The 26,609-nt window shown below is 35.9% G+C and overlaps 1 protein-coding gene across 2 annotated transcripts in view; it reads left to right on the forward strand.

The window, feature by feature from the left end:
- The window catches only part of KLHL13 (kelch like family member 13), a 195,638-nt gene that overhangs the window by 69,113 nt on the left and 99,916 nt on the right, over positions 1-26,609 (forward strand). The window contains exon 2 of one of the 2 annotated variants that reach the window (XM_036929961.2): positions 13,892-13,965. The exons of the other annotated variant lie outside the window; for it this stretch is intronic. Coding sequence (XP_036785856.1) covers positions 13,916-13,965 — 50 coding nt within the window. The 5' untranslated portion in view covers positions 13,892-13,915. The remainder of the gene's footprint in view (positions 1-13,891; positions 13,966-26,609) is intronic. 2 annotated transcript variants of the gene reach the window in all.

A 26,609-nucleotide genomic window follows, 5' to 3' on the forward strand; every position in this document is an offset into this window, starting at 1 on the left:
AACATTCACCCATATTATCAAGTCCTCACCACATCTATTGCGGCCGCTATCAGAAGAGTAAGATGCTATAGACTCATTGTCTTCTCCTTGCTCTACTGCCTTCCCGTGACCTACCTATATTGTGATTGTGAATTATAAAGCCCCTTAATCCACTTCTCCCTCCCCACCATGCTCCCCAACCCCTCCCCTTTGGTAAACATTAGTTCCTTCTTGGTGTCTGTGAGTCCACTGCAATTTTGTTCCTTCATTTTTGCTTTGTTTTATACACTACAAATAAGTGAAATCATTTGGTAGTTGTCTTTCTCCACCGGACTTATTTCACTGAGCATAATACCCTCTAGATCCATCCATGTTTTTGCAAATGGGAGGATTTCTTTTCTTTTTATGGCTGAATAATATTCCATATTATTAAAATATGTACCACATCTTCTTCATCCATTCATATATTGATGGACACTTAGGTTGCTCCCATATCTTGGCTATTGTAAATAGTACAGTGATAAACATAGGGTGCATATGTCTTTGTGAATCATGGATCTTGATTTCTTTGGGTAAATTCCCAGCAGTGGAATTACTGGATTAAATGATATTTCTATTTTTAGTTTTTTGCGGAACCTGCGTATTGCTTTCCAGAGCAGTTGCACCAATTTACGTTCCCACCAACAGTGTAGGAAAGTTTCCCTGTCTCTGCTTCCTTGCCAGCATTTGTTGTTTCTTGTCTTTTGGATAGTGGCCACCCTAACTGGTATGAGGTGATACCTCATTGTGGTTTTAATTTGCACTTCCCCAATGATTAGTGATGTGGAGGATCTTTTCATGTGCCGATTGGCCATCCATATTTCTTCTTAGGAAAAGTGTCTGTTCAGATCCTCCAGTCATTTTTTAATCAGGTTATTTTTTTTTGGTGTTGAGGTGTATGGGTTCTTTATATAGTTTGGATGTTAATCCCTTATCAGATAAATTGTTGATGAATATATTCACCCATAGAGTAGGATGCCTTTTTGTTCTGCTGATGGTGTCTTTTGCTGTACAGAAGCTTTTTAATTTGATGTAGTCCCACTTGTTCATTTTTTATTTTGTTTCCCTTGCCTGAGGAGATGTGTTCAAGAAAAAGTTGCTCATGTTGATATTCAAGAGATTTTTGCCTGTATTTTCTTCTAAGAGTTTTATGGTTTCATGACTTACATTCAGGTCTTTGATCCATTTTGAATTTATTTTTGTGTATAGAGTTAGACAATAATCCGGTTTCATTCTCTTACATGTAGCTGTCCAGTTTTGCCAACACCAGTTGTTGAAGAGGCAGTCTTTTCCCCATTGTATGTCCATGGCTCCTTTATCATATATTAATTGACCATGTATGTGTGCATTTCTATCTGGGCTTTCTATTCTGTTCCACTGATTTATGGGTCTGTTCTTGTGCCAGTATCAAACTGTACTGATTACCGTAGCTTTGTAGTATAGCTTGAAGTCAGGGAACATAACCCCCTGCGTTGTTCTTCCTTTTCAGGATTGCTTTGGCAATTCAGAACCCTTTGTGGTCCCATATGAATTTTAGAACAACTTGTTCCAGTTCGTTGAAGAATGCTGTTGGTATTTTGATGGGGATTGCATTGAATCTGTAGATTGCTTTGGGCAGGATGGCCATTCTGACAATATTAATTTTTCCTATCCATGAGCACAGGATCTATTTCCATTTATTGGTGCCTTCTTTAATTAATTTCATGAGTGTCTTTTAGTTTTCATAGTAAAGGTCTTTCACCTCCTTGATTAGGTTTATTCCTAGGTATTTTCTTTTTGATACAACTGTAAATAGAGTTGTGTTCCTGATTTCTCTTTCTGCTAGTTTAATGTTAGTATATAGGAATGCAACAGATTTATGTGTATTAATTTTGTATCCTGCAACTTTGCTGAATTAGATTTAGTAGTTTTTGAGTGGAGTCTTTAGCATTTTTTATATACAATATTATGTTATCTCAAACAATGACAGTTTAACTTCTTCTTTACCAATCTGGATGCCTTTTATTTCTTTCTGCTGTCTGATTGCCATGGCTAGGACCTCCAGTACTATGTTGAATAAAAGTGGGGAGAGTGGGCCCAGTCTTGTTCCCAATCTTAAAAGAAAAGCTTTCAGTTTCTTGCTGTTAAGTATGATGTTGGCTGTGGGTTTGTCATATATGGCCTTTATTATGTTGAGGTACTTGCCTTCTATACCCATTTTGTTGAGAGTTTTTGTCATGAATCGGTGTTGAATTTTGTTGAATGCTTTTTCAGCATCTAGTAAGATGATCATGTGGTTTTTGTCTTTTTTGTTGATGTAGTGGATGATGTTGATGGATTTTCGAATATTGTATCATCCTTGCATCCCTGGAATAAATCCTACTTGATCATGAGGGATGATCTTTTTGATGTATTTTTGAATTCAGTTAGCTAATATTTTGTTGAGTATGTTTGCATCTATGTTCATCCGAGATATTGGTCTGTAATTTTCTCTTTTTGTGGTGTCCTTGTCTTGTTTTGATATTAGAGTGAAGCTGGCTTCATAGAATAAGTTTGGAAGTATTCCCTCCTCTTCTACTTTTTTGAAAACTTTAAGGAATGATGGGTATTAGCTCTTCTTTAAAGTTTGATAAAATTCAGCCATGAAGCCGTCTGGTCCAAGGATTTTGTTCTTAGGTAGTTTTTTGATTACTAGTTTGATTTCATTCCAGGTAATTGGTCTGTTCAGATTTTTTGTTTCATCCTGGGTCATCTTGGAAGGTTATATTTTTAGAGAAAGTTGTCCATTTCTTCCAGGTTGTCCAATTTGTTGGCTAATAATTTTTCATAGTATTCTCTAATAATTCTTTGTATTTCTGTGGTGTCTGTTGTGATTCTTCCTTTTTTATTTCTGATTCTGATTATGTGTTTACGCCCTCTTTTTTTCTTGATAAGAGTGGTAGGGGTTTATCTGTTTTGTTTATTTTATCAAAGAACCAGCTCCTGGTTTCATAGATTCTTTCTATTTTATTCTTCTCAATTTTATTTCTGCTCTGATCTTCATTATGTCCCTCCTTCTACTGACTTTGTTCTTTTTATGGTTTCTTTAATTGTGATTTTAGACTATTTGGGATTGTTCTTGTTTCTTGAGGGAAGCCTCTCCTGCTATGTGCTTTCCTCTTAGAACTGTCTTTGCTGAGTCACACAGATTTTGGGCTATTGTGTTTTTGTTTTCATATGTCTCCATGTATTGCTTGATATCAGTTTTAATGTGTTCATTGATCCATTGATTATTTAAATGCTTGTTGTTTAGCCTCCATGTGTTTGTAGGTATTTTTGTTTTCTTTGTGTAATTTATTTCTAGTTTCATACCATTGTAGCCTGAGAAGCTCTTTGATACAATTTCAGTCTCTTTTAATTTATTGAGGCTCTTCTTGTGGCCTTGTATGTGATCTATTCTAGAGAACATTCTATGTACACTTGAGAAAAATGTCTGTCCTGATGCTTTTGGGTGGAGTGTTCTGTGGATATCTGCTAAGTCCATCTGTTCTAATGTAATATTCAGTGCCTCTGTTTCCTTACATATTTTCAGTCTGGTTGATCTGTCCATTGGTGTGAGTGGTGTGTTAAAGTCTCCTAAAATGAATGTGTTTCAGACTATTTCCCCCTTTAATTCTGTTAGTCTTTGTTTTACATATTTGGGTGCATAGATATTTGTAATGGTTATTCCTCTTGTTGGACTGACCTCTTTATCATTATGTCATATATTTCTTTGTCTCTTGTTATTTTCTTTGTTTTGATATCTCTTTTCTGATGTAAGTGCTGCTATTCCTCCTTTTTTCTCCCTAGTATTTGCATGAAATATCTTTTTCTATCCCTTCACTTTTAGTCTATGTATGTCCTTGGGTCTGAGATGAGTCTCTTGTAAGCAGCACATAGATTTTTTTTTGTCCATTTTGCCAATCTCTATCTTTTGATTGAAACATTCAGTCCATTTACATTTAAGGTGATTATTGATGGATATGTACTTACTGCCATTGTAGGCTTTAAATTTGTAGTTACCAAAGGTTCAAGGATAGATTCCTTACTATATAAAAGTCTATTTTAAATTGCCGATTACTGTATTTCAAACACAATCTAGAGGTACTTTCCCCCCCTCCCCCTTCTTTTTCTTCCTCCTCCACTCTTTATATATTAGGTGTCATTGTCTCCACTTTTTGTGTCTCCCTTGGCTGTTTTTGTGAGTAGTTGATTTTATTGCATACTTGCTTGGTTATTAATTGGTATACTGTCTTACTGTGTGTTTACTTTCTCTGGTGACAGCTATTTAGCCTTGGGAACATTTCCATATAGCAGTATCTTTAACATATTTTTGTAGGGTTGGCTTAGTGGTGGTGATTTCCTCAACTTTTGTTTATCTGAAAATTGTTTAATTCCTGCTTCAAATTTAAATGATAATCTTTCTAGGTAGAGGATTCTTGGTTGGAGGTCCTTCTGTTTCATTACATTAAATATATCATGCCACTCTCTTCTGGCCTGTAAAGTTTCTGCTGTGGAGTCTGTTGGTAGCCTAATTGGGTTTCCTTTATAAGTAATCTTTTTTCTCTCTCTGGCTGCTTTCAATACTTTCTCTTTGTCCTTGATCTTTGCCATTTTAATTGTTATATGTCTTTGTGTTGGAAGACTTCCTCTCACTGCTTGGAAGTCTTTGTATGGTTCCTTTTGTTAGGGGCTCTCTGAGCTTCCATGACTTGAATGTCTATTTCCTTCCCCAGTTTGAGGAAGTTTTCAAAAATTATTTCCTCAAAGAGACTTTCTGTCCCTTTGTCTCCCTCTCCTTCTAGTGCCCCTATTATGTGAATATTATTCCATTTGGATTGGTCATACAACTCTTATTATTCTTTCATTCTTAGAGATCTTTTTTTCTCTGTATTTTTCAGCTTGATTGTTTTCTTGCTCCCTAATTTCCAGTTCATTTACAACTTTGTCAACCTGTGAAAGCCTGCTATTAAATCCCCCCATTGTATTTTTTGTTTCAGATACTGTATTTTTCAGCTCTGAAGAACTCTTTTGGAGGTCATCTGTTTTTTTGTTGAGGTCCTCCTTGAGATCTTGAGTATTTTTCTGTACATCCATGAGCATGTTTATAACTTTTATTTTGAAGTCTCTATCAAGAAGATTGGTGATTTCTGTTTCATTGAGCCCTTTTTGCAGTGTTTTGTTTTGATTCAAATTTTTCTGCCTCTTCATATTTTGTGTGTGTTTCTTATAGAATGACAGCTTTATGGAGAGGCACCCTCTAGTGCCCAGAAGCTCAATTTCCTGTGTGGGAGCCCCAGCTGTCAGCATGCAGTGGGCAGGGCTACTTTCTGTCTGGCTAGGAGTGATCTGATTTCAGGTGGGCTGTGTGGGTCATCAGCTGATCCTGCACATGGAGAATACTTGGGGCTGTGCTGCTGGAGTTGCTGTGGGCAGAACCGCCATCTGCACAGCCTTCAGCAATGTCAGGAGCCACAGGCGAGTGGAACCAGTGCCTGCCAGGAGCTACCATGGCTGGCTCCTGCAGTACTTACTCCTCTGGGCCAATATAGGGCTGAGAAAGCTGGGAGGGTCTCCTTCTGCCTTTCTGCCTGCAATGCCTGCCTCTGCTGCCAGGTCAAGTGGACTGTGAGTGCAAGGAGGAGCCTTGGTGCTCTGCTGCTGGAGCTGCCATGGGCAGAGCCATCCTCTGCCTGGCATGGAGCAATCGTGCAGGCCGCAGATGAGTGGGGCTGATGTCTGCTGGGAGGAAAGAGTTCCTGAGGCTGACTCCCGCAGACAATTCCCCAGCTGCTCCTGAGCAGAAAGCACTGTATAACTCTTGCCCCTCTGGCACCCCTCTCAGTGCTTGGAAGTCTTTAAAACTGCCCGCTTTGCTTTGTCTTGGGTGCTGGTAGATCATGTCTCCACAAGTGGCTGGAATCTCTGCCTCACCATGTGTTCTTCCTTTCTTTGTTGTCCAGCCCCACTAATCACCAGAGCACCATGTAATGTAGGTTCATGTTCCCAGAGCAGATCTCTTGGGCCAGGTGTTCTGCGTTCCTGGGCTCCTATTCCCTCCCTGCTCCCGTTCCTCTTTCTCCCACCTGTGGGCTGGGGTAGGGAGAGGGCTTGGGTCCCTCCAGATCATGGCTTTGACACTTTACCCTTTTCTGTGAGGTCTTGTATTCTTCCTCAGATGTAGGTAGTCAGTTCTGCAGTCTTCAGGTCATTTTCAGGTTCAGTTGTATTTGCTGCATTTTTGTGTTCTGTGTGATTTTGGGAGGAGGTTTCTGTCTTGCCTTCTTACACTGCCATCTTTTTCCCAGAATCTTACTCATAGATATTTTACAAATTTTGTCGGAATATAAGACATTTGTGTTTCTGTAGAGCTGGTATTTCTGTAGTGTGCATATTATTGTGTTAGTTTTCAGTTGATTCTTTGGACTGTCTATAAAAACTGTCATGTTTCCTCTAAATCATTAGTTCTTAAAGTGTCATCCATGATCTACCATCAGAACTGTCCTTTGTTAGAAAAGCAAATTATCTAGACCCATCCAACATTAATAATGAATGCGAAACTGGGATTGGAAGGGCATAGGGCCCAGGAATATGTGTTTATCTCACTCTCCAGAGGATTCTGATGCATACTTGAGTTTGAGGACTACTGATGTAAACAATGATTTTTATTTTGTCTATCCATATTTTCATTTCTTACCTCAATTTTTCTTGCAAGATATGTGTATAACAGATGGATTATGTAGAATGGGCATTGACTGAAGATGCTGAGACAAATTACTAAACTTCTGAGAATAAGACTGGGGAGGGGAATGATGAGAAATGCTCTAGTCCTTAACCAGGTGAATGGGGGAACCTAACTTTAGAGGGGGAAATTAAGTAAGAGAAATTAAGAAGATAATTTGGGTTAAGGATTATGGTGGGTAGCAGAGAGAAGTATGATTCAAAGTGAGACATACTACAATGTCATTCCTGTAGATAACAGTTATAACATTATGAAATTGCAAGAAATGAAAAACAACTAAGCTTGGCAATTGACAATAAACATTTGTTAGATGAAACTTAGCCCTTGTTATACAAGGGCAGTGACTATTAGAATATCAGAATTGCATTAATCCAAGGTTAATAACTTAAACATTGGTAAAAGGGCTCATTGCAGTGATGAAACATATGGTGCCATTAGCTGATGATATATACCAAAGGCATTCCTAAAGCCTATTGTGAGTGACAACATGAAAAGGGATTCCCAAGGGCTCATATTGAGGAGGAAGGAATTGTCTTATTTTAAGAAGCAGTGGAATTGTATGGTGTATGGTGTATACTTGTAGCAATAGAGAGCAAGATGGTGGTGACCACATGGTGGTGACATAGGCAGATTGCCTTAGTGACAATAGGAAGAAAACTGAAATTGTTGAAGATAAATTCATCAGCCACCCTGGTGTGCAGACAGGGAAAGGGAGAGACTTAAGGAACATGGGGGAATCTAGCATTTTTGGTAGGAGTTTAGACCAAGAAGTAGCTGTTGTCAGGCCTCTCTGGACCCCCTTTTTGAGCACAAACTGTTGATCAGGAAGAACCCAGGCAGGCTGGTCACTGAATTAAAGGTGTGTTGTAGCTACAGCCTTTAGGATAGTGCAACCATTGTCATTTATAACGTTTCACGTTTTGTTAGGGGTGCGTATGAGGGAACATACCACATAGTCCTAGCCAATTATAGATTTACTCTAGGGAAAAATCACTACCCAGGCCAACATCTACTACTCAAGTGTTTTAGGTAAGACCTCTTCAGTGCTGCAGGTAGGAGGGGAGTGTGGTGTTTGTCCTGTGTGAAGGCTGAATGGTTCTATAGTCTTAACACTCTGTGACAGCTTAAAAATCTAACTTTGTATAACAACTATTTATGAAAGAATACAGTTGTTTCTTAAACTCCAGTTTTTGCAATTTCAAGATAATTTTGAATTTTTAGTGATGCTGCTATATATAACTTGATTTAGAGAAGTGCAATTACGTGCAATTTTTCTACATTTTGCAGTTTTTCAATTTTGTAGTGTTTAGCATTTTTCACTGATCTTTTCTGTCAGCTTTTCTTATCACAGTACTTAACAAAATTTTATTTGAAGACAGACTATTATAGAAACTCTTAGCTTTTTAAAATATAACATCAGCTTAGTTCTTAAGCAGGGTTTACCTTGCTTAGTGTGAAATTGGTTAGGCCTATCTCAAATCCCATTATTTTTAAAGCTCTTGATTCTTTGACAGGGTGGTAGGAAAGAGTGAGACAGTGGATTTTAATTAAATGCTAAGTCATAAACTAGAATCTCTATTTGAAATATTATCTGACTATATGATAGGTGCTTGAGAAATATTAGATTTGGGGATTGCTTAAAAGCTTAACAAAACAGAAGGAACAAAATAGAAGTAGACTCATAGACACTGAGAAGGGACTAGTGTTACCAAGGGGGAGGGGTTGGGAAGGAGGAAGGGGATAAAGGGGCAAAATAATTCGCAATCACAATATAAGTTGATTACGGGGATGGTAGTACAGCACAGAGAATACAGTTAATGATTCTGTAACATCTTACTACATTGCTAGATAGTGACTGTTCTAGAGGGGGTGAGGATTTAATAATATGGGTAAGTGTTGAACCATTGTATTGTATATTTGAAACCCACATAAGATTATATAACAATGATACCTTAATTAAAAAAAGATCACATAGTGTATTATTCTATTTATATGAAATATCCAGAATAAGTAAATCCTTAGAGACAGAAAACATATTAATGGTTTTCAGGAGCTAGAAGGAGAGGATGGGGAGTAACTAATTAATTGGTACAGTATTTCCTTTTGGGGTGAGGAATATGTTTTGGAACTAGATAGAGGAAAAACATTGTGATTATACTAACTACCACTAAATTGTTAACTTAAAAATGGTTGATTTTATGTTATGTACATTTCACCTCAATAAAATTTTTAAAAGAAAAAAAAATAAAGGCTTAAGAGTCAAATTGACTGAACTCATGCAAGATATCTCAACTATTAGAAACGGTCTTGTCAGTTTTATTCCTGGTGAGCTAAGTAGAATATTTTCAGGGCAAAACCACAAATAGGTCTTTGTCAGGTGCGTCCTCTGAGTAATGATTAGTTTCCCATTTATTCTTGAGAGTGTCATGGCCATGGACAAGTGTGTCTTTTTAATTACAGTATATGTCTGGTTATATTTTTGTTCCATCTTTTTCTTAATCTTTGAAAACATTCTTTTTTTTATATGCTGGCCTTTATATGTCATGTTTTGTTTGGTCATCTATATAGTTACTACTTTAGGACACAGATAACGTATTATACCTTTTTGTTTATTTTTTATGAAAACATTTCAGACATACAGAACAGTACAGAGAACAGTATAACAAACACTCATATAACCACCACTTAGCTATATAATACCTTAATGTTTTGCCATTTTTCTTCCAGAACCTTAAGAAAATATTAGATACAGGTGAATCTCCTAGCATATCCCTCCCCAACTGTGTTTCTTTCTCTTCCTCTCCTGAGGAGGCTATTATCTCAAATTTGGGGTTTATCATTCCCATGAATATTTTTACGCTTTTTCTACATATGTCTGTTTGTGTATACACAATATAATGTGTATGTGTACATACATATATATGGTATTGTTTTATGTGTTTTTGAGATTTATGGTAATGTATTGTACTTCTTCAGTTTACATTTTTGTTTAACATCATGTTTTTCAGATTTACCTGCTCTAGTATCTCTACTTATGAAGATAAAACATCAACTTCCACCCTACATCTGCCTCCAACTGCCCACTGTTTCTCTGCTCTTATTAAAGTGCAACTGTGAGAGTGGGTGTCCTTGTTTCCTCTTTCCTTTCATTCTCTCTTGAACCCACACTAATCAGCCTTTTTTCCCCACCATTCCATATAAACCACTCTTACTGAGGTGTCCAGTGACCTCTATGTTACCACACTAAGTTGTCATTCTCAGTGCTTCACTTAGCCTTCCAGCATCATCTGACACACTTGATTACTCCTTTTCTCATATAATACTTTATTTTACCTTCTAGCCTACACCTCTGGAGTTTGCTCCTACCTCATAGCCACTCCTTCCTACTCCCTTTGCTGGATCCTCCTCACTTTTTTATATTGAAATAAATTGAACAGAAAAGTATAGAAGGAAAAGTAAATATTCCCCCCATCCCATATTCCCTCTCACTAATAACAGATATAAACAGACTATTCTTGTGCGTGCATGTAGTGTGTGTGAATTTTATTGATGAAACAATGTTTCATCTTAAATTATATTTACTTGTTTATTAATGACTTGTATTTCTTTCATGTCCACTTCCTCTTTATATTATTTGCTCACTTCTATTATAGTGTTCATTTTTATTGAATAATTTTGTATGTGAGTGTTAAGTTAAAATCATTAACTGTTCCTGCCATGTGTATGGTGAATATATTTTTTCCTAGTTTAACAAATGTCATTTGACTTTGTGGTATTTTTGAAGGGTAGAATTCTTATTTTTTTGTATAATCAGAGTAATCAGTTTTTCTTTTATGGTTTCTAGATTTGGGGTGCCTCTTACCTTCTCCACTGCATGATTTTAAATAATTTCACTTGGGTTCTCTTTGGTACTGTTTCAAAGTTTCATTTTTTTCCTTTAAATCTTTGATTCTCCTGGAATTTATTTAGGATACCCAAATGTGAAATGAAGTGAAGCCATTTTCTAAATAGCTACTCAATTGTCCACCAACCATTAATTTAATCATCTCTTTTCCCTTACTTCTTTGAAGGCCATCTTTACCATAGAGTAATTCTCTGAATTATTTGAGTTCCTCGCAAGTTCTTGAAAGAATTTGTTTTTGTTTTATTTTTGAACCACTGCAATGTGGTTTTCTCCACCCAAATTGAAACTACTCTTTAAAAAAGGTCATTGCTGACTTTATAGCTGTCAAACCAATTAGCTGTATCTTAGTTGGTCTGAGCAGAACTTGAAACAGTTGAATACCCTCCGACCTCTCTTCTTCTGAATCACCCTTTTTCCTTAGCTTTTATCTCATGCTTTACTTAGTTTCCATTAGGTAGCTGTTCTCTCTCCCTCTCTTCTCTGCTAGCTTGTTTTCTTTTGTTTCTTGCACAACAGTGTTCTTTCAGATTCTATCTTTTCATGCAAATACACTCCTGAGTAATGTTTCCCAATCATCACTGCAGCTGTTACTTATCTGGCTAAATAGTTCTATATTTTCACTGCTTGTTCCAAGCTACATCTAGGTCTATATATCCAGTTTTCTGTTAGTTACTATGTGGTGTGTGCTAGAGTACTTCAGTAAGTTTTAACCAAACCATTGTTCTCCTTGCTTTCAATATTTTTCCTTCTTCTCTACATTCTGCCTGCCTTGATATCATCACCATTTCTCCCAGTTACCTAAATAGATTTGTCTTTGATGTCTCCTTATCCCTTTAATATGTGTCAGTGACCTGTAAGTCGTTAAGTCCTAGTTCTCCCTTGCTATCCCCATAGCCCTTGTCTGTATCTTTATTTCATGCCTTGACTATGGAAGTAGTTCTTTTACTGGACTCTATACTTTGTTTCTCTCTCTCTGATCCGCACCCCCCTCCACCATTGCAGGCAATGTTAATTTTATAATACATATATGTGATCATCAGAATCCTCTGGTTAAAAACAGTTGGTCTTAGTTAAATCCTGCATAAATTGATCACCTGCATTTACTTCCTCTCCCTTCTTAACTCCATTAAATGAGGACCAAAAACATGGAAAAATTCAAAAGGACAAAGAGAACAGGAGTGGTGACATTGACAAGATATAAGGTTAAAACGAATTTTTTACTTAGAGCAAAGGAAGCTACAATGATAATAGCTCCCCATGCATGAACTTTTGAGAGAATCCAACTAATTCTTCCCATTGAACTACTAATACTTCAAGACTTGGAGGTACTGGTCTGCAGAAGGCAGGAATGGGTCATGAGATTGAAAATAATGGGCTGTTACTTGAAAGTCTTTTCAAATCCTAACACCTACTCCCTGCTCCTCAGAAGACTAGAGGTTTAGAATCTGGAGAATTTGAATGGGAACGCCCCATACTCAGAGATCCAGGTGCAGCAGGTAGATTTGTTGAAACAATGGGATTAATTAAGTAGTTAATTAGTCCATAATTTGGGGATTTATATGTCCTACCCTAGATGCAGTTGGGGAAAAGGGACATGTATTATTTATGTTCACAGTCCCATATTCCTAATAGTGATCTAGATATAGTTGTTTTTCTTTTGGTACATCTTCTAAAAAATTGTGTAACCTAAACAAAATTAAATTTTCTCAACATCTCAAAATTCTCTCACCACTTAAACATTTCTAGAAAAGGTAAGTTAAGGTCAGTCGATTTTGAGAAGCCTAAAAAATGTTTATTCGTTTAGGCTGCTTAATTTCTTTTATTTGTAATAACAGGATTACAAGCAGAAAAATATGATTGTGCAAATAAATATAAATGCTATATTGTCACTTGATTTGTTTCTTTTTTGGAGTTATGAAGACCCAAGAAATAGAATGCCTTTTCCCCTTTTGCTCCTTTTGCTTTTGTCCATAAATTAAGACGTAGGAAGAGGGCAGGGAACAATAAAGAAAGCCGTTTTTTCCTCTATCTTAATTATTTTAGGTCTTCATGTAGCTTTATAACAAACATAATTATATGAACAAGCTAAATTGCATACTATACATTTTTATTGTCCCAATTCAGTAAATCCATTTTATTAACAAGAAAGATCTAAGTAAAACATATATTTTTCTTCCCAATATATTTGAAAAATAATAGAATGCTTTAACTATACTGTATATCTCCAATACAAAGTATTTACATTACTAAAAATAAATATATTAGCTGTACAGCTGACCCTTGCACAAAGTGGGGCTTAGGAGTTCTGACCCTCCCATGCATTCAAAAATATGCATACAATTTTGGCTCCCCAAAATCTTAACTACTAATAGCCTACTGTTAACCAGAAACCTTACCAATAAGAGCCGATTAAGACATATTTTGTATGTTATTTATATGATATACTGTATTCCTACCATAATGTAAGCTAGTGACAAGAATGTTTTCTTAGATTGTAGCAAATCTCCAAAACCATTTCTAATACATTTATTGAAAAAAAAATCCATGTATAAGTGGACCCATGCATTCAAACCTGTGTTGTTCAAGGGTCAATTATAGTTCAATTTACTGTGACCCAACCTGCTCTTTTCCCATAAAAAACAACCAAACAACAATTCAGCCAGATCAAGAAAACACCTCCACTACCTGTTTTAAATCTTCCAAATTTCAAAATATTATCTCTTTCTAGCCTTAATTTTGACTGCCCATTTCTTAGATTGTGGATCCTGCTTATGGGCCTCTCAGGCCTCAAGTCCCCGTGGTAACATGGGGTTTAGTGCTGTCTCTGGATCTACTTGGCAAATGTTTGCTTCAACACTTCACTTCTAATTTCTCTTGCCTAACCTAACTTCACACAGACTTTTCAGGTCTTCTGACCCTCACTTAATCCAACTTCCTGTATACTTAGTTGTTTTTCCATGGATAATTGTTAGCTAATGATTTCACATGGAATTTAGTCAATACTATTTAATGATTCAGAATTGAATTTTGTGGATATTTTGACTATTGCATATTCAGTTCCATAATGTTCTTTATTTTCTTAATTTTCATAAGCTCAAATAGGGACGTTAGGTGCATGGACATACATTTTGGCTATCACAAAATGTACAGAATATTACAAAGGTGGCATAATTTGAAAGTTCTACCATTGATTTTCATAGTAAATATTGACTTCTTTTCCTTCTGAACAGGTTATTATCCAACTTTTAGAGGTGATGGATCATCTCCATAGAGGGGAATCAGTGGCTGCAATACTCCGTAACCGGTATATTTATGGAAGCAATTTACCTTATAAGTTATATAATGTCTCCCTTGCCTATTTATATACCTAATAGTGTTGGTAGTATAATAAATATTTGTTGAGTACCTAGCATAAAAATAGAAGTATTTGCTATATGAGTGAATAAAGAATGACTGAGTGACAAAGAAATGGAATGAAGAGCATGTTAGTGAGTGTGTGTTCTAAGCTAATGAATAAACAGAATATAATTAGAAATCGTGATTGGTATGAATTGTGAACACCTGGAATTCGTTCAGTGGCACTATTGATCTGAATTTTTAGTTTTAAAGCATAACAATGAAAAATATCTCATTACTTAAGAGTAGATGTCTCATCAAAGTATTTTTTAAGTAGTGTTGCCCTGTGATTGTGTGTACATTTCTGTTTTTTAAAAATGCAGTTAGAACTTTTTCAGGAGTTATGAGAAATGCAGAGCTTCCTGTAGTAATTTAGGATTTTAAATTCATGGTTTAAAGAAACATAGCCTTTGCCTTGTAGGCAAGAAAGAGTATCCTTTATTCCCAATAGTTTAATTGTATGGTTAGGTGAAGCATTTGAAATAATATGCTGGAGTTGTCTATATCATAGCTCTGGCACTTACTAGTAGTGTAGTCTTGGACAAGTTTCTGAATTGCTCTGCACCTTAACTTCCTCATATATGAACTGAAGATAATAATAGTTCCTACATCTTGGGGTTGTTTTCAGGATTAAATAAGTGTCTATGGAGTGTGTGTGTGTGTGTGTGTGTGTGTGTGTGTGTGTGTGTGTCTGTGTGTGTGTGTATATGTTTGTGCGGAGACAGAGAGAGATAGCTTGGCAAATAATACATGGCATGTCAGTGCTAGTATAGTAAATATGGGATTTTTAGCTATTTTGAAAATGCAATATTTGTGTTTCTGAACTCGGAGGCACTTTATAATAGGTGTGTCTTAAAAGAATATGAAGAGAGGGGGAAAGGTTGAAGTAGAAAGGGGATATATATAAAGTCATTGTTATTTGACAGATACCATACTAGGAATTTTATATAATAATCCCATTAAGTAAATATATCAAGCATGCCTGTCTGTTGGAATGTATACTATCATGTGGGCAAGGGGCTGCAAGGTAGACTTGCTCAGAGACACAGAAAGTAGGGAAATTATAACAGGAATAATATGTGGCCTTTTTGGGTGAATAGATAGAAGAGTAGATTAAATTCCTAATGGCAAATTATATAGGAAGAGTTCAAGCACTGCTAAATAGGAGAGATAATATCCCTCAGTTGGAAGAGAAAATAGTAGAAGGGCAGGATTTCCTAAGGTTAAGTTGATAACTGAGGTAGTTATATCATACTTGAATTTATTTCCATTATTTTTATGGAGATATACTTACATACAGTAAAAATGCACAAACATATAAATATGCATCTTGTTAGTTCTTTACACACAGACACATCCAGGTAACCACAACCCAGATCAAAATATAAAACAATTCCGTCCCTTCAGAGCATTCCCTCATTCCCCTATCCAGCCCATGTTCCCTCTATTCCTACTGAGGGGAATCACTATTCTGACTTACATATCTTGGATTAGTATTGCTTGTTCTTGAACTTCATGTAAGTGGAGTCAGACACTGTGTACTCTTTTGTGCATGGCTTCTTTTGTTCAAAAGAATGTTTTTGGATTCCATCATTGCTGCAGGGAGCACTGGTTCCTTCTTTCTTATTGCTGTATAGTATTCCATTGTCTAACATAGCATAGTACCCCTTTTCTTGTTGACAGTCATTTAAGTTGCATGCTTTATTTGGCTATTTTGAATGAACCAGTTATTGACAATTTTTATGTCATTTTGTGGACATATACACTCTTTTCCTTTGGCTATATACCTAGAAGTGGAATTGATGGGTTATAGGAGATATACATACATGCATATATAAATAATATATAGACTATATATGCATATATGTATACATATACGTACATAATTCATTTTACATCAGTAGGAACTGCCAAACACTTTTCTAAAGTGGTTATACCATTTTCTACTCTGACCAGAAATAAGTGAGAATTCTCACTAACTCTTGGTACTGTTAGTCTATTCAATTTTAGCCATTCTCTCCGGTGTGTAGTACTTTCTCCTTATGGTTTTCACTTTGCATTTTCTTCATATGTAATGGTATGGGTTGGTTTTGGTATGTTTATTAGCTATTAGTATATCTTTTAGATGTAGCTGTTCAAGTCTTTTGCCCATTTTCAAAATAGGGTTGTTTTCAAAATTGAGTTTTAGGGTTTAAAAAAATTATTCTTGATATTTAGATGTATGTATCATGTATATTTTCTTACAATCTGTAGCTTGCCATCCCATTTTCTTATTTGTGTCTTTTGATGAGCAGAATTTTTTTTATTTTGATGAAGTTCAATTTATCATTTTTTAACTCAGTGCTGTTTGCATTTTTCCCAAGAAATTGTTCCCCTCCCAAGTTTTAGGATTTCTTCGGGATGTTTTATAGTTTTAGCCCTCATATTATGAGTGTGTTCTTGTCCAGAATGCACAAAAAACAAAGAAAGGAACTTAAGGCCTAGATATCACATAGCATTTTGATAATAAAAACACTTTATAGATATATATTAAATAATGGTGATTATTATTTACTGAATTGTAACCTAAGCTATGCTTGGCAAGCTATAGGGAGCCAGTTGTATGACCCCTAATTTATGACACAGTGACTTTTGACTTCCTACTGTTATAATCTTTCTTACTATAAATAAGACTCCTTTGAGAGAAACAGAAAATGATGGGAAACTGCCCCATTTATCTTATGATGCTGTATAATACAGATATCAAAACCTGAGAAAACTGTTACTTTTTTGCATACACAAGTTAGGGATCAATTTCAAATTCTAAATAAAATACAAACCAAACACATTCAGGAGTCTATGAAAAGAATTAACCCTTTGCAACTAAGAAAGTTTTATCCCAGAGTGTGAATTGTTTAATACTATGAAAGTGACTCATGTGATACTTCTTGTCAATAGATCTCTTGAGGAAAAAAAAAATGCTAAAGGTGTCTGAAAAAAATTTATTGCCTATTTTAAGAATAAAAATGTTAGTGATACGGGGAAGGCAGTACAGCACAGAGAAGACAATGACTTTGTAACATCTTACTCTGATGATAGACAGTGCCCACAATAGAGGGGGTGAGGATTTAATAGTATGGGTAACTGTTGAAACCACTGTATTGTTTATGTGAAACCACCCTAAGAATGTATATCAATAATACTTTAATTAAAAAAAAGTTAGTAATAGAAAATTGCTCCCTTAACAAGAAAAAGAATTCTCTCTGAAACCAACAATCCAGCATCATACTTAATAGTAAAATATAAGAGTTGTTCCTTAAGCAGCAACAAAACAAAAATGCCCACAATCACCATTATTTAATATATATATCTATAAATTCTGGCCAGTGTTAATAAAGAGGTATAGTTAATGGAAAGGGGGAGACAAAAAATCATCATATTTTACAGGATAAGCTCATGTACCTACAAAAGCTAAGACAAAACCAACTTCTTAACTGATAGAACTTTAATAAGAGTTCCAAAAAGTAGTTGGATATAGGATAAAAATTAAAAACCAATGCCTTTTATCTGTATTATAAATAACATTTAAAAGATATAGTCGAGAGCAATTCATTTATGAAAGCCATAAAACATAAATATTTAGTAATAATCTCCCCCAAAATGTGTAGGACCTATATGAAGAAAAATTTTAAATTCTACTGAGAGACAAGAAAGAAGATATTTTTAAAATGGAAAGACATACCCTGGTTCTAGTTTAAAAGACTAACTCTTCCCAAATTGTTATGTAGATTTAATATGAATTTAATAGAATATTAAATTGTTTGTCAAAGTGATTATTCAATAAGATAGTGAATGTATGAAAGAAATGTATGCCTATTGCTTAACACAATGTCTGGCATGTAGTAATTACTAGTCAAAAAGTCTAACAATTTGTTCTCTTTATAATTCAACAAACATCTATTATATAATTGCTACATGCTAAACACTTTCATGTGCTAAAATATGATGGAAAGTGATGACTCTTGTTCTCAATAAGCTTATATTTTGCTGGAGGTGGGGGTGGTGTCAGATAAAAACAAATACATATATTGGAGAAAATTGTGAAAAATTAAAAGCTGATAGAAAGATAAAGAATTAAGTTTGTGGGGCAGCAATACAAAACAGCATTAACTTATTAGTCTTAGATCTAACCATTCATCATATATTTTATCCTATTTGAAGTTTTATTCCAGTGATTCATGAGGTACAGAGAAAAGTCAGCCGTATGTGGTTTGCTTTGCTGCAAACACCGTCTTGCTGTCAGCATCAGCCTCATGCACACATTGCAGTTATGTCTGGGACGCCTCATTGCGATAAGCATCACTTGTTTGGTGGTGTGCTCGTATTTTTGATGGGGTACCTAGCGTTAATAAGGATTTCTGCCATGATGTGTAAAAGTCTGATGTATTCCAGTTTTCTAAAAGTACTCTTTGGTAAATAAAACATAGTATTAAATATTGCCTGGTATCTGCAATACAGGAAAAAGAGTGCCAAAGACCGTAAAATAGGATTTTCATCCCTTTAACAAATATTATGCACCACTTGCTGCCCAAGGTGTTAGGAATATAGTAATGAATGATACTACATGGTTCCCTGCCAGTTAAGTGGCTATGGTAGTAGTCAAAATAAGAAATAAGGAGAGTCTGAACAAAGATGATGGCAGTGGGGATGAAAAAGAGGGTAGGGGATGGAGTTATGAAATATTTAGGGGTATATTTGAACTAGATTCTTCACATTGAACAGCATTGAACTAGATTCTTCACATTCTAGTCAAAGAAACCTTTTACAATTGCTAATCTGATAATGTTACCCAGATTCACCTTTACTGTCTCTAACTATTGAAGTCCTACCAGCTCTTCAAGACCCAGATCCAATTCCATGCCCTACCTAAAGCTTTCCCTGATATATCCAAGCAGATGATCAGGAGGGTTGCTCTCTTCTCTCTCTGAACTATTTTACCCATGCAATGAATTTTATTGTGTTCGGTTCTGTGTTGAAGTAATTTGTGTCTTTGCTTACATCATCATTAAGGGAGCACTTTCAGAGAGTGACTATTTAATGTGTATTTTAATCACATCATATATAATGCAGGATTATGTACATAGGCCTTCATTAAATATTTGTAGAAGTTATGACATTTATCAGCAACTACTTGTCTCTGATTATTTTGTTTGGTTGAATTGTTTAGGGTCATTTGGTATCCCATAGTCAATTCTTACTTAAAGTGAAGTAACTGAATATTAAGTGACAATCATTAAAATTGTAAAATAGACTGATGAAATTTAGTACAAATTCTAGGAATAAGCTTGACTTTTTAACTGATGCAATATATAATCATTTCTTAATAGTGTAACATGTCAAGAGAACACAAGGCTTTGAATCAGGTCACTTGATATATAGAAATATTGAGCTGCTACTGTTTGGCAAGCTGTGTCCTCAGCTGTAAAACTTAAGGATTGGAAAAGCTCAAACTTCCTTTAGTTTGAAAAGTCTAGAATTATATCTTTACTCCTAAACACTAAGTGGGTGGTAAGCAAATGTGCCTTCAATCAACTTGGAGGATGATCTGTCATTTAAGATAAGTCCTTTTATTACTATTTTCCTATTTTGGTTTTATAATGTTCCATAAAGATACATTTTTCTGGATTAAAAAATTATGAGGATCTAGTTTTACCTTGCTGAAGCAAGTGAGGCAATGACTATAATAAGGTCAAATCTTAGGCTAGAAGTTGCCTGTCAGGATTATAATATAAGAAGAAATATAATATAAGAAGGAATGCCCAAAATGCTGAGGCCAGCTGCACTTTATTCAGTGGACTTTTATTTTGGCTCATAAATTGCATGAGCTTTGGTTACCCATTATTATTGTCATAATATATTGCAGAAGGTACATGTGCAGTTTCTCAGTACATTTGTTCCTCTCACTGAAGAGTTGCATGTCTCTATAGGAAGGGCACAAACTTGTTAGTAATGTTGCCTGTTTGAGCTATGAGAGGACTTTTCTAGCCATAGAAAGTTCTGTTCCTGGGAAGAGGAACAACTACCCTGATTCCTCTTCCTCTGCCTGCATCTTGAATGTTACTATTCATAATTTTGTACATACTGTACACATTCTTTCTGGCACTCTCATCTACAGCCATTACTTCAATCCCAAACTATGTGCTGAAGATCTTAACATTATATCTTGAGTCTAAATCTTTGTCATTTGTCCCAGACTAAAAAAGTTCTTTATTCCCCAATGTTCACTAGTTGTTTGTTTGTTTTGGCTCCATAAGTAATACATATTTATTACAGAACACTTAAAAAATAGAAAATGATATGTGCAGGGAAAATCACCACTTAAAGTAATCTCTTTTATCCTGTGCTGCATCTGTACTTTAGTCTTTTGTGCTTTTTATTAATTTGTTTGTTTATATTCTTCTTCTTTTTATTCACTATGCTGTACTTTCACCTTTCAGTCCATTTTTAAATGCAACTGAGGTTGTAATAATTGAACATGATCTGGTTGTAGTGTTGTGGTTAAGAACAGAGGCTTTGAAGTCTTTCAAATACAGGTTCAGATCAAGCTCTGCTACTTACGATGTGAACTTTGGAAGGTTCCCTAACCCCTCTGAGTCGGTTTTCTCATCTATAAAATAAAATAGTATCACTGTTTTGGGTTTTTCTGAGGATAAAATGAAATATTTGTAAGATAGCTGGGTTACTGGCACATGGTAAGTGCTGAGTCAATGGGAATGCTTACTGTTTTATTATTCTGTATATTGTGTCTGTATCCTGCTCTTTTTCTTAGTTGTATAGTGAGCATTTTTGCGCCAATAAAAACTTGTAGTAGACATAAATATTATGCAAATAACATGTAAATAAATAGGTAGCTGCAAAATATAAACTCTTCCTTGGTACAAATGATTTCTTAATGTTAAATATTTAGTTTGAATTCACTTTTGAGGTGTCATTAGTTATAGTGTCTTCCATATCTATCATATTTTCTCTGCTCACTTTAATATTTGTTAGCTTTTTCCTTCTATATAATGAATTCATTTTAAACTGGGTCAAATCCTCACTTGACTCCCTCTGATGTACAATTTAGTTGTTACTCTGGTGTAGATTCTCTGCAGTTGATTGATAAAATTTATAGCTTTCCTCATCTGATCTTGTTATCTGACTTCCTCTTCCTGGTTTACTGAGGCCATGCTTTCTTATTCTCTTGAATGTACCAAAGGCTTTCAACATCGTTTTCTGGCTCCTATATGAAAGCATTTGCAGAGTTCCGCTTTTTCTCTGAGTCTGTATAATGACAGGTCTCCTTTTCCTTGTTTTTCAATACATTATCATTGGCCTCATGCTAGTTGTTTTTCTGTTTATTCTCGAAGAAAAATTCCCAGAATGTCCTTTGTACTGTCTGTTCCCTTTGTCTGAAATGTTCTTTCCTATAGTCTTTGGGTGGCCGGCTCTTCTGTTTTTCAGATCTTCACTTAAATGTCCTCTCCTATGAGAGGTGTTCTTTGACCAACCAATCTGAAGTGGCCACCAATTTAGCATCACATGACTCTAGTTTAATTCTCTGCACAAGACTCATCACTATCACTATTAGATATTTTCCTTCTTTTTAAATTTAATATCTATTTCCTTTCACTAAAATAGAAGCTCTAGGAAGGCACTGATCTTGTCTGTCTTGTTGATTGCTTTAATCTTAGCACCCACAGCTATGTCTGGTACATATTAGTTGCTCAGTAAGTATTTGCAGAATGAATGAATGAATTAACCATTGCACCTCTCCCTATGCTCTTAGGTACTAATTCAATCCCTTCCTCAGACTTTTACCCAAGAGTCAATACTGGTAGAAATAAATGATTGAAAAAATTAATAAATGGGGAAAACTGACAAATCTTCCTTACAGAAAAATTCCAAATTGTGTGTGTGTGTGTGTGTGTGTGTGTGTGTGTGTGTGTATTTCACATCCTCCAAGAGATAGAACTTCATCTCCCTCTTCTCTGTGAGTTTGGACTTAATGATTCCCTTCCAAAGGAAAGAGTATGGAAAGGAAAAAATAGTACCTTTACAATGAAGAACCTGTCAAATACTACCTGTTGTAGGCAGAATAATTGTCCCCCAAAGATGTCCATATCCTAACTCCCAGAACCTGTGACTGATGCTGTACATGGCAAAAGGGACCATGCAGGCAAAATCAAGTAAGGTTCTTAAGATGGGGAGAATATCCTGGGTTATCCAGGAGGGCCCAATGAATCACAAAGGTCTTTTTAAGAGGAATGCAAGAGGAGTCAGTCAGAACAAGGAGATGTGATGATAGAAGCAGAAGCTGAAGTGATGCTCTTTGAAGATGTTGGGAAGTGCCACTAGCCATAGGATGCAGACAGCCCCTAGAAGCTGGAAAAGGCAATGAAACCAATTTTCCCTGGAAGCCCTGCCAATACTCTTTTTAGACTTCTGGCCACCAGAACTGTGAGATAATCAATTTGTATTGTCTGAAGCCACTAAGTTTGCAGTAATTTGTCAGAACAGCGATAAGAAATGAACGCACCATGTTTCCAGGGTCTGGCGCACAGGCTTCCTTATATATTTCAACAGTTCTCATTTCTGATTTGATACAAACACAAAGAGGTATTGGGTCTGCATTATTTGGAAGACGGGGTACAGGAGAAGAGAGCACTTTTGCCAGGTCTCAGTTTCCATGCAGGTAATCATTTTCCTTATGCTTTTTGTTTATACAGTATTTGGCATAAAGTCGGGAAAGGCAACATCAAAGGCTACTAGCTATTTGTTATTCAAAATTGAACATCCCTTTTTTCCCTACCCAAGTATAATCTGTGTTGTGAAATATTTGGGAAAATATGGAAAAGTATAATCCCACTATTCTGAAACAGTGTTAATATTTTGAAAGTCATACATACAAGTGTTTATTCAATATAAAGATTCCCCAGTATTGTAAACAAAGAGGATCCAAACCGTCTCATCTCAGTCCTTAGCACCTGGTCTATAGTCTTGCCCTCATTTGGTGACACAACCGTTCATTCAGTTGCCTGAGTCAGAAATTTGGGCATCATTTTGGACCCTACTTCCTTTCTCATCTACCATATTAATTCAGTCATCAAGTCCTATTTCTCCTTCCAAATTATTTTTCCTATCTGTTACCCCTGCTGCTTTGTTCTTATTACCAACTTTTTACTTCAGGCCTACGTAATTTGTTACCTATCCTTCGAAACTGTTTTTTTTTTGGTATCATTAATCTACAATTACATGAGCAACATTATGGTTACTAGACTCCCCCCATCATCAAGACCCCCCCCACATACCCCATTACAGTCACTGTCAATCATCAGCATAGTAAGATGCTGTAGAATCACTACTTGTCTTCTCTGGGTTGTACAGCCCTCCCCGAGGCACCCCCTACATTATGTCTGGTAATAGTAATGCCCTTTTTTTCCCCCTTATCCCTCTCTTCCCACCCATTCTCCCCAGTCCCTTTCCCTTTGGTAACTGTTAGTCTATTCTTGAGTTCTGTGAATCTGCTGCTGTTTTGTTCCTTCAGTTCTTTTCTTTGTTCTTATACTCCACACATAAGTGAAATCATTTGATACTTGTCTTTCTCCGCCTGGCTTATTTCACTGAGCATAATACCCTCTAGCTAAATCCATGTTGTTGCAAATGGTAGGATTTGTTTTCTTCTTATGGCTGAATAATATCCCATTGTGTATATGTACCACATCTTCTTTATCCATTCATTTGCTGATGGACACTTAGGTGGCTTCCATATCTTGGCTATTGTAAATAGTGCTGCGATAAACATAGGGGTGCATATGTCTTTTTCAAACTGGGCTGCTGTGTTCTTAGGGTAAATTCTTAGGAGTGGAATTCCTGTGTCAAATGGTATTTCTATTTTGAGTTTTTTGAGGAACCTCCATACTGCTTTCCACAATGGTTGAACTAATTCACATTCCCACCAGCAGTGTAGGAGGGTTCCCCTTTCCCCACATCCTCGCCAACATTTGTTGTTGTTTGTCCTTTGGATGGTGGCCATCCTTCCTGGTGTGAAGTGATATCTCAGTGTGGTTTTAATTTGCATTTCTCTGATGATTAGCGATGTGGAGCATCTTTTCATGTGCCTGTTGGCCATCAGAATTTCTTCTCTGGATAAGTGTCTGTTCAGCTCCTCTGCCCATTTTTTAACTGGATTATTTGCTTTTTGGGTGTTGAGGTGTGTGAGCTCTTTATATATTTTGGATGTCAACCCTTTATCTGATATGTCATTTATGAATATATTCTCCCATAATGTAGGATGCCTTTTTGTTCTATTGATGGTGTCCTTTGCTGTACAGAGCTTTTCAGATTGATATAGTCCCACTTGTTCATTTTTGCTTTTGTTTCTCCTGCCCGGGGAGATATGTTCATGAAGAAGTCGCTCATGTTTATGTCCAGGAGATTTTTGTCTATGATTTTTTTCTAAGAGTTTTATGGTTTCATGACTTACATTCAGGTCTTTGATCCATTTCGAATTTACTATTGTGTATGGGTTAACAATAATCCAGTTTCATTCTCTTACATGTAGCTGTCCAGTTTTGCCAACACCAGCTGTTGAAGAGGCTGTCATTTCCTCATTGTATATCCATGGCTCCTTCATTGTACATTAATTGACCGTATATTTTTGGGTTAATATCTGGACTCTCTATTCTGTTCCACTGGTCTGTGGGTCTGTTCTTGTGCCAGTAGCAAATTGTCCTGATTACTGTGGCTTTGTAGTAGAGCTTGAAGTCAGGGAGCATAATTCCCCCTGCTTTATTCTTCCTTCTCAGGATTGCTTTGGCTATTTGGTGTCTTTTGCGGTTCCTTAAGGATTTTAGAACTATTTGTTCCAGTTCGTTGAAAAATGCTGTTGGTATTTTGATAGGGATTGCATTGAATGTGTAGATTGCTTTAGGTAGGATGGCCATTTTGACACCATTAATTCTTCTTAGCCAAGAGCATGGGATGAGTTTCCATTTGTTAGTGTCCTCTTTAATTTCTCTTTAAGAGTGTTTTGTAGTTTTCAGGGTACAAGTCTTTCATTTCCTTGGTTAGGTTTATTCCTAAGTATTTTATTCTTTTTGATGCAATTGTGAATGGAATTGCTTTCCTGATTTCTCTTTCTGTTAGTTCATTGTTAGTGTATAGGAATGCAACAGATTTCTGTGTATTAATTTTGTATCCTGCAACTTTGCTGAATTCTGATATTAATTGTAGTAGTTTTGGAGTGGAGTCTTTAGGGTTTTTTATGTACAATATTATGTCATCTGCAAATAGTGACAGTTTGATTTCTTCTTAACCAATATGGGTGCCTTGTATTTCTTTGTTTTTGTCTGATTGCCGTGGCTAGGACCTCCAGTACTATGTTGAATAACAGTGGGGAGAGTGGGCATCCCTGTCTTGTTCCAGATCTTAGCTGAAACGCTTTCAGCTTCTCGCTGTTAAGTATGATGTTGGCTGTGGGTTTGTGATATGTGGACTTTATTATGCTGAGCTACTTGCCCTCTATACCCATTTTGTTGAGAGTTTTTGTCATGAATGGATGTTGAATTTTTTCAAATGCTTTTTCAGCTTGTATGGAGATGAACATGTGGTTTTTGTCCTTCTTTTTCTTGATGTGGTGGGTGTTGTTGATGGATTTTTGAGTGCTGTACCATCCTTGCATACCTGAGATGAATCCCACTTGGTCATGGTGTATGATCCTCTTGATGTATTTTTGAATTCGGTTTACTAATATTTTGTTTTGTATTTTTGCATGTATGTTCATCAGGGATATTGGTCTGTAGTTTTCTTTTTTGGTGGTGTCTTTGCCTGGTTTTGGTATTAGAGTGATGCTGGCTTCATAGAATGAGTTTGGAAGTATCCCCTCCTCTTCTATTTTTTGGAAAACTTTAAGGAGAATGGGTAATATGTCTTCTCTAAATGTCTGAGAAAATTCAGTGGTGAATCCATCTGGTACAGGAGTTTTGTTCTTGGGTAGTTTTTTGATTACCAATTGAATTTCATTGCTGGTAATTGGTCTGTTTAGATTTTCTGTTTCTTCCTTGTTCAGTCTTAGAAGGTTGTATTTTTCTAGGAAGTTGTCCATTTCTTCTAGGTTTTCCAGCTTGTTAGCATATAGTTTTTTGTAGTAGTCTCTAATAATTCTTTGTATTTCTGTGGGGTCCATTGTGATTTTTCCTTTCTCATTTCTGATTCTGTTTGTGTGTGTCTAGGTTCTCTTTTCCTCTTAGTAAGTTTGGCTAGGGGTTTGTCTATTTTGTTTATTTTCTCAAAGAACCAGCTCTTGGTTTCATTGATATTTTCTGTTGTTTTATTTTTCTCAATTTTATTTATTTCTTCTCTGATCTTTATTATTTCCTTCCTTCTGCTGACTTTGGGCCTCATTTGTTCTTCTTTTTCCAGTTTCAATAATTGTGACTTTAGACTATTCATTTGGGATTGATCTTCCTTCTTTAAATAAGCCTGGATTGCTGTATACTTTCCTCTTAGAACTAACTTTGCTTTGTCCCACAA

Source organism: Manis pentadactyla, chromosome X (assembly GCF_030020395.1).
Source record: "Manis pentadactyla isolate mManPen7 chromosome X, mManPen7.hap1, whole genome shotgun sequence".
NCBI lineage: Eukaryota > Metazoa > Chordata > Mammalia > Pholidota > Manidae > Manis > Manis pentadactyla.